Genomic DNA, 13,436 nt, shown 5'->3' on the forward strand with positions numbered 1-13,436 from the left:
AGAAATGCCACAAACAGGAATGACGCAGATGCACTCAGTGGCAATAGAAATCTCCCTTTTTATGTGTGGGAGACTGCAGAAAGAAATCAGGCCCACTGTATTACACTACACAATGTAAGTGGCAGAAAGTGGCTGGCAGATATATCAAAAAATACAAGGGCTGTAGTAGAATTTCAATCTCCCTACAATGATCAAAGGACAAGTATGTCAGCAATAAAAAGGACTGCTGCACACAAGAGTGTGAACAAAGAAACAAGAGAACTGTGCAGAAAGAAGCAACAGGATTTTTGCTTTGAAAAAAGCAGTTGGTCTGCACAGCGGCGTACAAACAGCAATGCAGCTATCATGGAGCCTTATAAGGCAGCCTAATAAGCTACAGAGCTGATGCACAAAAATCTAGCCTCCACTGTCCCTGCAAAACAAAGGTGGTGTTGGACAGTGGAAATCGCTACAGCGCAAGCGGTTTGGGGGTTAATATTTCCTCCCGAGTCCCTAACAATATCCCTGCTTCTGACGAAGCTGCAGCAACCTCTCCCTACGCTCAGATCAGCAGCAGTAAGATGGCGGTCGGCGTGCACGCCCCTTTATAGCCCCTGTGACGCCGCAGACAGCAAGCCAATCACTGCCATGCCCTTGTCTAAGATGGTGGGGACCGAGATCTATGTCATCACGCTGCCCACACTCTGCGTCCACCTTCATTGGCTGAGAAATGGCGCTGAAAGCGTCATATGAAATGCGACTTTGGCGTGAAGATCGCCGACAGCATGGCCGATCCCATACTGGGATCGGGTCGGGTTTCACGAAAGTCGGCGATTTATGAAATTGACCGATCCGTTTCGCTCAACCTTACTAACCACAACAACGTTGGTGAAGCTTGAGAAAAAAACACTTGGATACACGTGTAATGTTGCGGCAACTATAAAACCATAATTCTGCCATTTTGACTTTTTTTTTCGCTACAGTGTTAAGTTATCAGGTTAATCCTTTTTTTATTGATAGATCGCGGGATTCTGAACAGAGATACCAAATATGTGTATGTTTTAATTTTTTTATTGTTTTATTTTGAATGGGGCAAAAGGGGGTTAATTTGAACTTTTTTTTTTATATACTTTTAAAAACATTTTTTTTTTACTTTTGACATGCTTCAATAGAATCTACCTCAACCGGATCATCTCTGCTCCATAGAGACGATGATCAGATCGCCTCTATAAAGCAGAATTACTCACTTGCTATGAGCGACGACCACTGAGTGGCACTCACAGCAAGCCAGCAATGACAACCATAGAGGTCTCCAGGAGACCTCTGGTTGTTAAGCCAACACATCGGTGACTCGCGATCACATGACAGGGGTCACCGGTGGGCTGATTTCTGGCGCGATTGCTGGAATAACTTATCAAAAGCCGCTATCAGTCTTCACCCCGAGGACGCTAGCCTCCTCCATCTAAGACATACCAGGCACTTCCGCATGGTCCTTTTCAGCATCTCCAGCCTCCGCTTCTGCAAACTGGATCCCCAGTCCCATGTTGCTGCTGTCTCTAGCTGCCTCCGCATACAGCCATCGCGGTCGCTTTCTGCTCGACCGCACTCTACCTCGACCACTCTCTCTACACGCAGGTCATAAAGTGGCGTTGAGCATCTCTACACCGCACACTTCTTGTGTGACTGACCCCTCCTCTTCCAGGGCCATTCTCCTGACGTGCTCTCTGTGTCACCAGTCAGTCTCTGCCTTCAGCCACACCTCTTGCAAAGACCATCCTGCTCTCCCAGGGCAGAGTTTCTTCCTACTCTTCCGCATCTTGCCAGGCAGCAGACACATCCCTGGGGACCGCCGCTTTCACTTGAATCATCCCCTCGGCATAGCCTTGCCTTCTGAGGGCTGGACAATTCTTCACGCCCTTCTCTGCCTCCCCAGGATTTCTTGCCACTGACCTCCATCTTCATGAGAGTGTTTGACGCCATCTTGGACCGCAGCTCAGTCAGCTGTCCATTAGTCACAGGGGTCTTCTCCACTAGCCTTATAGCTGCAGGGTTCTGGATTCAATCCTGCCGACTATGCCAAGTGTAACAAGGTGGCACGGGGTGGTAGTCATGGGCAAGTTCACTAAGCAATAGTAAGTGAGCACCCCATCATCTTGTGCATGAAAAGATAAATAAAGTCCCGGAACTGCTATACAGTTGATTACCTCTGTTCCACATTCACTTTTTCTTCCCAGGGAGGCGAAGAGACAGACAATGACATGTCCAATGCTTTTTATAACAGAAACATTTACTTGCAGAATAGATGTCTTCAGACACAATTACAAGAAGGTTAAGCAGTATCAATATCTTCAGGCACAGGTTATAAGCAGCAAACAGTCCTATACATTCAGCACACACTCTGTCCTAGTTGATAAACTTCTAATCTTGTCCTCATGTATGAATTCTATCCCTTCTCCACAGCCTCTAATCAGGCCTCAGCCTCAGCTGTTGACTCTCTTCTTGTACACCAGTCCACGATCCGTCATGACTAGTGTTGAGCATTCCGATACTGCAAGTATCGGGTATCGGCCGATACTTGCTGTATCGGAATTCCGATACCGAGATCCGATATTTTTGTGATATCGGGTATCGGTATCGAAACAACATTAATGTAAAAATGTGTAAAAGAGAGAATTAAAATAAAAAATATTGCTATACTCACCTCTCCGACGCAGCCTGCACCTTACCGAGGGAAGCGGCAGCGTTCTTTGTTTAAAATTCGCGCTTTTCTTTCCTTTACGTGAGTCCCGGCTTGTGATTGGTTGCGTGCCGCCCATGTGACCGGGACGCAACCAATCACAGCAAGCCGTGACGTAATTTCAGGTCCTTAAGGATTTTAAAATTACGTCCCGGCTTTGTGATTGGTCCGCGTCCCGGCAACATGGCCGCCATTAACCAATCACAAGCCGTGACGTCACGGGAGGCTGGACACGCGCGCTTTTTAAAATGCGCGCGTGTCCAGCCTCCCGGCTTGTGATTGGTTGACCGCGGCGCAACCAATCACAAGCCGGGACGTCACGGGAGGCTGGACACGCGCCCATTTTAAAAAGCGCGCGTGTCCAGCCTCCCGTGACGTCACGGCTTGTGATTGGTTAATGGCGGCCATGTTGCCGGGACGCGGACCAATCACAGCAAGCCGTGACGTAATTTCGTCACGGCTTGCTGTGATAGGTCCGCGTCCCGGCAACATGGCCGCCCTGACCAATCACAAGCCGGGACTTCACGTAACCAAGTAAAAGCGCGAATTTTAAACAAACAACGCTGCCGGTTCCCTCGCTGAGGTCCAGGCTGCGTCGGAGAGGTGAGTATAGCGATATTTTTTATTTTAATTCTTTCTTTTACACATTTATATGGATCCCAGGGCCTGAAGGAGAGTTTCCTCTCCTTCAGACCCTGGGAACCATCAGGAATACCGTCCGATACTTGAGTCCCATTGACTTGTATTGGTATCGGGTATCGGTATCGGATTGGATCCGATACTTTACCGGTATCGGCCGATACTTTCCGATACCGATACTTTCAAGTATCGGACGGTATCGCTCAACACTAGTCATGACCCTATCTTGGTCTCAGGCTGCCGGACTCTCTTCTATTAGCCTAGCCCATGCACCGTCTTGACTCTGTCTTGGTCTCAGGCTGTCAGACTCTTGTACTCACATGGACTCTTGTCTCTATGTAAACTGGCCTCTTGTCTGAGTGCGCTTACACCATCAGTGGTCCACACTGTTTCTATATTGCTGCTTTTCCTCTAAGGCCGGGGTCACACTAGACCGTAATGCGGACGAGTGCTATGCGATAATAAATCGCATAGCACTCGGCCCAATGTTAATCTATGGTGCAGCTCCCATCATCCGATATTTTCTCCGCCATATTCAGGATCCGAGTAAAATTGCAGCATGCTGTGATTGTCAGTGTATCTCGGCCGAGACTCGCCAGTGCAAGTCTATGGGTGCGAGAAAAAAATCGGATTACACACGGACCATGCGTGTGCATTGCGAAAAATACGCAGCGGTGTTAGAGAAAAGCCGGTAATTTAATTGCCAGCTTTTCATTCCTCCTTCACAAACCCGACAGGATATGAGACATGGTTTACATACAGTAAACCATCTCATATCCCTTTTTTTTTGCATATTCAACACTACTAATGTTAGTAGTGTGTATGTGCAAAATGTGGGCACTGTAGCTTGTAAAATAAAGGGTTAAATGGCGGAAAAAATTGGTGTGGGCTCCCGCACAATTTTCTCCGCCAGAGTGGTAAAGCCAGTGACTGAGGGCAGATGTTAATAGCCTAGAGAGGGTCCATGGTTATTGGCCCCCCTGGCTACAAACATCTGCCCCCAGCCACCCCAGAAAAGGCACATCTGGAAGATACACCTATTCTGGCACTTGGCCACTCTCTTCCCACTCCCGTGTAGCGGTGGGATATGGGGTGATGAAGGGTTAATGTCACCTTGCTATTGTAAGGTGACATTAAGCCAGATTAATAATGGAGAGGCGTCAATTATGACACCTATCCATTATTAATACAATAGTACGAAATGGTTAATAAAACACACACACATTATTAAAAACTATTTTAATTAAATAAAGACACAGGTTGTTGTAATATTTTATTAGACTCTTAATCCACCTGAAGACCCTTGTCACCTGAAATAAAGTTAAAAAAAACAAACAACAATATTCCATACCTTCCGTCGTTCTGTCCCACGTTGTAAATCCATCTGAAAGGGTTAACTAATTTTACAAGCAGAAGCCTGTTAATGCAGCCGCTTCTGCCTGTAAAAACCCGGGGAATGAATGGAAACCAGGGTGACCTGTAGTTACCTTGAGTTGCGGTGATGCGCCCTCTGCTGGATGTCCTCATGAACTGGAGCCTTGGAATTTTTCCCACGCTCGAGTTCATATGAGGACATCCAGCAGGGGGCGCATCACCGCGACTCAAGGTAACTACAGGTCATCCCCCTGCAATCAATTCATTCCACGGGGGTTTTACGGGCACGAGCACTGCTTTAGCAGAGTTCCTGGCTGTAAAATGATTTAACCCCTTCAGATGGATTTACTTCGTGGGACTTGACCTGAGCAACGGAAGGTATGAGATATTGTTGTTTTTTTATTTTTCCTTTGTTACAGAACGAGGGTCTTCAGGTGGATTAAGAGCCTAATAAAATATTACAACAACCTGTGTCTTTATTTAATTAAAATAATTTTTGATAATGTGTGTGTGTTTTATTAACCATTTTGTACTATTGTATTAATAATGGATAGGTGTCATAATTGACGCCTCTCCATTATTAATCTGGCTTAATGACACCTTACAATAGCAAGGTGACATTAACCCTTCATTACCCCATATCCCACCACTACACAGGAGTGGGAAGAGAGAGGCCAAGTGCCAGAATAGGCGCATCTTCCAGATGTGCCTTTTCTGGGGTGGCTGGGGGCAGATGTTTGTAGCCAAGGGGGGGGCAACAACCATGGACCCTCTCCTGGCTATTAATATCTGCAATCAGTCACTGGCTTTACCACTCTGGCAGGGAAAATTGCGCGGGAGCCCACGCCAATTTTTTCTGCCATTTAACCCTTTATTTTACCAGCTACAGTGCCCAAATTTTGCACATACACACTACTAACATTAGTAGTGTGGAATATGCAAAAAAAAAGGGATATGAGATGGTTTACTGTATGTAATCATGTCTCATATCCTGTCGGGTTTGGGAAGGAGAAATGAAAAGCCGGCAATTGAATTACCGGCTTTTCACATATCTCGCGCTGAATTAAATATAAATACAGTATATATATATATATATATATATATATATATATATATATATATATATATATATATATATATGTGTGTGTATCTCAATGACATATATACGGATTACATACGGATGTCACACGGATGTCAAAAGGATCATTTGATGCGAGGAAATCGCATCCTCGCACTGCACACGGATCACTCTTTTGGAAACATTTGTGCGATTTTCGTCCGTGAAAAATGGACCGTTTTTTTTATACGTTGTGTGTGTCCCCGGCCTAAGAGGCATCCTCAGGATAATATGCCCAATCACTGACTCTGGTCCCAGAGGTCTGAAATCTTCCTACTCTTGCCCCATTTCTGCAGCACAGGTTCTATTTACTCCTTACCCTGGGCATGGTCAAACAGGCATTGCACTCTATTCACTTCTTGCCCGGGGCATGGCTGCCCGGGTTCTGCCACTGACTTCCTGCTGCTGTTCCCTTATCTACTAGATCCTTCCTCCACAATAACCCATGCTTGCTTGTAGTCTACCACTGCTCCCCTTCTAGCACCTTCTGCTGCCACCACCTAGTGGCCATCCTGTCACAACATTCACTCACATACACAACCCATTTGCAATATACTAGAACACACATGTGGGGATGAGTAGCAAGAGAAGAGGTACCATACCACCCCTCACACACACATTGGCAGGCATGGGGAGAATCTCTGGGAGATGGTAACGGAATGGCCACTTTATTACAGTTACCAGACTTTTTGCTATTGGAGCTTTGTGGGTTTTTCTCTTGAGGAAGCTTTGTGGAGAGTAACCCAAGAATGTTGTGATTGAGGAAGAACATACAATGAAAGGAAATATTGTGTGTAAAGAAATCACTTATAAAAGGGTCAGAGGAAGTGGTGAAGACACATTCTGACCAACAGGCGGTGCACCGACAAGAAATTCACTGCAGAGTACAACGCCGGTGTTCTAACATATCTAAAACTCGGCATTTCCTAGCACAGATGGACTATAACCACAGGACAGCTCGAGAGCCATTACTGTCTATGGGAAGCAGAAAGCCAAGGACAAAAGGAGGACAAAATACCATCAATAAACCTGTGGGAAAATACTGGAAAGATGAGACAAAATCCTGTCGCACCATGCTGATTTATCAGATGCACAAGTTTATTACTTTTATTTTGTAGTTTAGGTTTTATTCGCACTTGTCAAAAGTAGTAGAATTGTCTTGTTCATTAGAGGCGCAAAACAGGCTAAAAATATCAATAAGCGAATAGGTTACAATTATTATCTATTATATTCCTCCATTTTTGTGATTTTTCAGAATTTACCTAAATTTCTGCCAATAAATTTGACACAATGTGAAAGAATTAGTGTTGTCCCAAATTTCCCCTGCGAACTCTAAATCTATTTTTTTCTCATCAGAGTCTTTTTGTCACATGTTCTGGATTATTTTCTTATATTCTCATCCATATGGAGCAGCTGGATGGCAGTCGATCACTTGGACAAGACACGAGGCACGGCACATATCTGGGCTGATGCCATGATCTCCACCTTGTGAAGGTTCAGATATTTCGAGTCCTGACGTTTTGTCCCCGGGGGAAGAGTGAAGGTGAATTTCTGGAGCAAAGCGGAGAAGAGCAGGAAGAGCTCCATGCGGGCCAGGTTCTCACCAAGACAAACTCGCTTCCCTAGAAGACAAGATAAAAACACATATAATAAGGAATTATCTTATACTATTATGAATTTCATTTCTCCCGATACCTTCCGGCTTTCAGTCATAGAGGCGTGCCATTGTGGCTTCTGTCACTGCTCCTTACTTAGTGAGCTGCTATAAGCACGCTGAGGCACATTGGCTGATAGCCATGTCGGCACTGATATACTACAGAGATGGCTGTCAGTCAATAGGTCAGGGCGCACTTACAGACGATCACTAAGTAACGAGCAGTGACTGAAGCCACATCGGCACGCCTCTATGGCTAAACTTATTCATCCGGCTTTCAATTTCCTCCTGATAGCCGGGATTTCAGAGCTGTGGCCACTATAGACCTGCAGATTATTCATATATCTATAGGTGACAAGTGCATCAGGACATGACAGATTCCCTTCAAGTTTATTCCCGATATCTGGAAAAAGACAAGAATTCCAACGAAGAAGGCAGGTGGCAGTCACCACTGACATATCCAAAAGGTTTATTCAGTCATAGATTATCCTGGGAAATATGTTAAGGAACATCCTACCCAGGGTAATGACTTGTATATAAGGGAAAATAAATAGCAAAAAACAAAAATGCTCCTCCACACCTTGGGCTATGTTCACAGGTAATGTCTTTGAATTTTAGCATTGCTTTCAAACAAGACAAACTGGGAAATGTCATTTTAAAAATGTACAACCTTATCTGGCCATGTAGTGTGTGACACATCAGACTCACCAGGTTTCATTTATGAAGGAGGAACTCTGAAAGTCACAGAGCCTATTTTTATAGGGCCATCAGGCAGCATTAATATTCTTAAAGGGCCAGCAGCAGTCTATGCTTTGTTGTTCCCATTATTAAACACTGGGTCTCCTACTGTTATTGCCTATACAGTGATTGGCAGGGCTGCCAAAAATTTGGACACACCACAATAACCCTTTGAGCAGATGTACAGGATGGCCACCTGAGAGCGATGTTCCATTATAAGGAAGTTGATACTCCCATACTGTTTGCCCATGAAATGAATGCAAGGCCTGCCATGCCCCAAATTTAGATGCACCCCAATAATTCTTTGAACAGACATACAGGATGGCCACCTGAAAGCAATGTTCCCATTATTACGAAGTTGGTATTACCATACTGTTTGTCCATTAAGTGAATGCAATGCCTGCCCCAAATGTGGACGCACCCCAAAAAGCCGTTGTACAGAAATACAGGAGGGCCACCTGAAAGCAATGTTCCCATTATTACGAAATTGGTACTCCCATACTGTTTGACTATGCAGTGAATTGCAGTGTTGAGGCTGAAGACCCGGCAGTGGAGAATTGCAATATTGAGGCAGAAGAACAGACAGTGGACAATTGCAGTGTTGAGGCTGAAGACGCGGCAGTGGAGAATTGCAATATTGAGGCAGAAGAACTGGCAGTGGAGAATTGCAGGATTGAGGCTGAAAACCTGTCAGTGGAGAATTAAAATATTGAAGCTGAAGAACCTGCAGTCAATTGCAGTGTTGAGGCTGTGGAGAATTGCAATGTTTATGCTAAAGAACCTACAGTGCAGAATTTCAATTTTGAAGCTGAAGAAACTGCAGTGGAGAATTGCAATGTTGAGGCTGAAGAATCTACAATGGAGAATTGCAATGTTGATGCTTTCCTGACGGTGTTTGAAAGGGATGCCGAGATAGAGAAACTTCTGACAGAGCAGTAAGCACAGGTAGTGGCGCCATACTTGACGGGGAACCCCAGAAAGCATACTATGATTTAACTTTGCAGGACGCTAAAGAGTATGGCAAACTAAAAACTGAGAATCTTGCATGCCTGGGGGCAACAATGACTCTCAGGGCCTAGCGGGTTCACCGTTGGGTGTATCACAAACTATCGTGCTCCCAAATGTTTGACCTGTTGCACCTGGTCCAGAAGTGGCTGCAGCCAGAGTCCTCTATGCCTGTGCAGATCTAGTAGAATAAGTGCTGATGGACCGGTTTGTGCACTCCCTGCTGAGGCCCGTACAGACTTGGGTTTCCCAGGGTGATCCTCGTAATGCTGATGAACTGGTTGGACTGGTTGAGAGGTACCAGGGAATGGAAGGTTCTGTGGGAAAGCAGCCCACTCCATACTGGGGGTCCCAACAAAGGGCGGAGGCTCAAAAGGGTGTGGGTCTCCCATACTGTTTGCATATTCAGTGAATGCTTGAGCTTGCCCAAACTTGGACGCACTCCAATAACCCTTGGAAGAGACGTGGAGCAGGCCTCATAAAACAATTTTCCCAGTATTAGAAAGTGGGTCTCCCATATTGTTTGCCTGTTCAGTGAATGAATGGGCTGCCAAAAATTTGGGAGCACCAAAAATACCGGTTTGACAAGACATGGAGAAGGGCCTCACAAAAAATGTTCCCATTAGAAAGGAGCGGGTCTCCTATACTTGTAATACCCATGCACTAAGTTACGCTGCAATCATTCAGTGGTGTAGAGAAGTCTGGCCCAATTCAGCCCGTGTTCATTTTTAAAAGAGTCAGCCTGACAGCATTTTCAGGTGTCAGGCGGATGCGCCTATCAGTTATAATTCCACCAGTAGCACTAAAAAACTGCTCCGACAAAATGCTAGTGACAGGGCAGGCCAGGACCTCCAAGGCATAGAGAGCCAGTTCATGTAACATGTCCAGCTTGGATACCCAATAATTATAAGGCACAGAGTGTTAGGTGTCAAATTCCCACCTCTGCACAGGGGGAATCTCGAACCATCTCCCCTGCAGTCTCCCATTCTTCTCCAGCCACAGTGGAGCCTGCTCAGCAGAGACGTCAGTCCCAGAGTCTAGCTCAGGCTGATACTGGATGACTGGATACTGCTGCTCTTCCAGGCTCTGACTTTGTAACCAGCAGTGATCAGCAGCGAGCAGGTCTTTCTGGGACTAAGTCCTGCTTTTCTCATACTGAGCATGCCTATGGGACGACCTCCCATTGGAGGTCAGGGGTCATGCTCAGGTCCTGTTGCGGCTCCTATTGGTCCATCTGGAAGGTCTTGTAGCACTGCCGCTATAAAAGGTTTGCATCGCCACTCGGCCATGCGGTAGTGTACATTTGAAAACGTGTGTGTTGATGAGTGCAAGTCGTTCTTTAATCATCCCCTCCCTTGTGTATGACTGCTCGCGTAAGGTGGATGTATGCCCAGCTGAGATATCAGCACAATAACACACGAAACAGCGTCTAGTTGCTGTGACCGCCAGTGTGGTGCCGTGCGCTAAAAGAGCGCTTTCCTGACCCAAGTCAGGTGGTTAGTAGCATCTGCCAGTGTGGCACAGCACGCACACTTGTGCATTTAAGTTACTTTCTCAGTTACTCCGATACCCCAATTGTGGTGTCGAGCACAAGAGATCTACACGAACTCTAATCCTGTGTCCTGGGATAGAGTTCTGTGATTCCTTGCTTGCTCTCTTTGTGCAGTACCGCGGTCCTGTGACGCAACAGGGTTCGCTTCCTTCATACAGGGGGATGTTAACCCATGTGTGTATCCACATTGTACCACCATATAATCCGTCATTACTCAGCAGCACATTCCATCTCTGCACAGTGGACCCCGGGCTGCGAACGCACTTCATACCTTCTCTCTAATTATTTGGTGCGTTCCGCTAGCCCTAACATTACACTAGCGCCAGAGTCTGGCTAGTAATGATGGACAAACAGCAATCCTTGTGGTACATCCAGCAGCTGGTGGGTAGGTTGGCGGCTCTCGAGCGCACAACCTCAGCTGTGGATGTTACCGCAGTAGCTGTTCAGGCTGCTAGCGTGGCTGCAACAACTTTGTCCTCTGCCACCCCTGTTTCTACCCTATCTCGCTTCCCGCTGTCAGATACATTTTCTGGTGATAGCAAATCTTGTAGGGGTTTCGTGAGCCAGTGCTCTATACACCTCGAGCTCCTGGCTGGACGTTTCCCCACAGAGTGGGCAAAGGTGGAATTCATTTTATCTCTCCCAGAGACGGAGGCATTGTCACAGTAGATCCAGGAAAATCTGGCAAGAGGATTCATTAGGAAGTCAGTGTCACGTGCAGGGGCTGGGTTCTTCTTCATGCAGAAGAAGAACGGGGAACTACGTCCATGCATAGACTACAGGGGTCGTAACGCCATCGCCACCGTTAAGAATAAGTATCCCCTGCCCCTGATATCTGAGCTCTTTGATAGGCTTCGGGGAGCAAGGGTATTTACTAAACTAGATCTGCGGGGTTCTTAAACCTGATTCGCATCCATGAGGGGGACGAATGGAAGATGACTTAACACCAGGGATGGGCACTATGAATACCTAGTGATGCCCTTTGGGCTCTGTAATGCCTCAGCTGTTTTCCAAGACTTTGTAAATGATATCTTCTGGGATATGCTTTCCACCTCAGTCGTAGTCTATCTGGATGATATTCTCATCTACTCTCCAGATATTGACTCCCACCGGAGAGATGTTTGCAGAGTCTTCGACCTCGTCCGGGCAAATTCCCTCTACGCCAAGTTGGAGAAATGTGTGTTTGAGCAACAGTCCTTACCTTTCCTGGGCTATATCATCTCCACCCAGGGATTGGCTATGGAACCTGCCAAACTACAGTCTGTGATGGACTGGCAAGAACCCCATTCTCTCAAAGTGGTGCAGCGCTTTATGGGGTTCATTAACTATTATCACCAGTTCATCCCTCATTTCTCAACTTTGGTAGCTTTTTTGGTAGCCCTCACCAAGAAGGGAGCAAATCCCAAATTGTGTTCTGAGGAGATCTCCAAGGCCTTCACTTCTATTAAGTCTCATTTTGCTAGCGCTCCCACCTTACATTGCCCAGATGTTGATAAGCCATTTATAATGGAGGTGGATGCCTTATCCATTGGTGCTGGAGCATTCCTCTTCCAAAAGGATGCTCAAGGTCGGAAGCATCCCTGCTTCTTCTCTTCCAAGACCTTCACACCAGCGGAGAGGAATTATTCCATCGGGGACAGGGAGTTGCTAGCAATGAAGTTGGCTTTCTCTGAGTGGAGACACCTTTTGGAGGGGGCTCGCTTTCCCTTCCAGGTATTCATAGATCACAAAAACTTGGTCTACTTACAGACAGCCCAGCAGCTAAATTCTCGCCAGACCAGACGGTCCCTGTTCTTCTCCCGGTTCCATTTCACCCTCCATTTTCTCTCCGGGGAGAAGAACATTTGTGCCGATGCTCTCTCTAGCTCCGTTGCATCATCTGAGGAGGAGGAAGAGGAGCCTCGGCTTATTGTCCCTTCTGAGAGCCTGAGAACCGTGGCTCCGGTTTCGCTAGAGTCTGTGCCCCTGGGCAAGACTTTTGTACTAACTAATTTGCATCTGGAGGTTCTCTCTTGTGCTCACTTGTCCAGGGTGTGTGGACATTTTGGGACCAAAAGGACATCTGAGCTGCTGGCGAGGACATACTGGTGGCCGCATATGGCCCGTGACCTCAGAGACTATATTCGGGCGTGTGTTTACTGCACCAAGAACAAGTCCCCTCGACAACGGCCAGCTGGGGTACTATACCCCCCGCCAGTGGCGGACAGGCCCTGGGAGATGGTCGGGATGGATTTTGTGGTGGGCTAACCCAAGACAGGTAGCTGCACCATTATTTGGATGATCACCGACCATTTTTTCAAAATGGTTCACTTGGTTCCTCTTCCACGGCTACCTTCTGCACGGGATCTGGCAGCGTTGTTTATTAAGCATATCTTTTGCCTACACAATATGCCGGACAAAATTGTCAGTGACCGGGGTCCCCAGTTTGCATCTCGGTTCTGGAGAGAGTTTTGTCGTCTACTCAGCATTGAGTTGAATCTCTCTTCAGCATATCTTCCCGAGATCAATGAGTTGGTAGAGAGGGCCAACCAGACTCTGGTCACATATCTGCTACATTTTGTTTCAGCCAGGCAGGATGACTGGGCATCCTTGCTACCGTGGGCAGAGTTTGCGCTAAACAATGCCGTAGCCGACTCCACTG

General features: G+C 46.6%; 1 protein-coding gene across 5 annotated transcripts in view; it reads right to left on the reverse strand.

Annotated features, from left to right (window-relative positions):
• Positions 1–6,923: 6,923 nt before the first annotated feature.
• Positions 6,924–13,436, reverse strand: part of LOC143783138 (cytochrome P450 2C20-like) — a 522,836-nt gene continuing 516,323 nt past the window's right edge. For all 5 annotated transcript variants that reach the window (XM_077271448.1, XM_077271449.1, XM_077271451.1 and 2 more), the window contains one exon: positions 6,924–7,468. In XM_077271448.1, coding sequence (XP_077127563.1) covers positions 7,275–7,468 — 194 coding nt within the window. In that variant the 3' untranslated portion in view covers positions 6,924–7,274. The remainder of the gene's footprint in view (positions 7,469–13,436) is intronic.

Source organism: Ranitomeya variabilis, chromosome 6, assembly GCF_051348905.1.
Source record: "Ranitomeya variabilis isolate aRanVar5 chromosome 6, aRanVar5.hap1, whole genome shotgun sequence".
Taxonomy (NCBI): Eukaryota; Metazoa; Chordata; class Amphibia; order Anura; family Dendrobatidae; genus Ranitomeya; species Ranitomeya variabilis.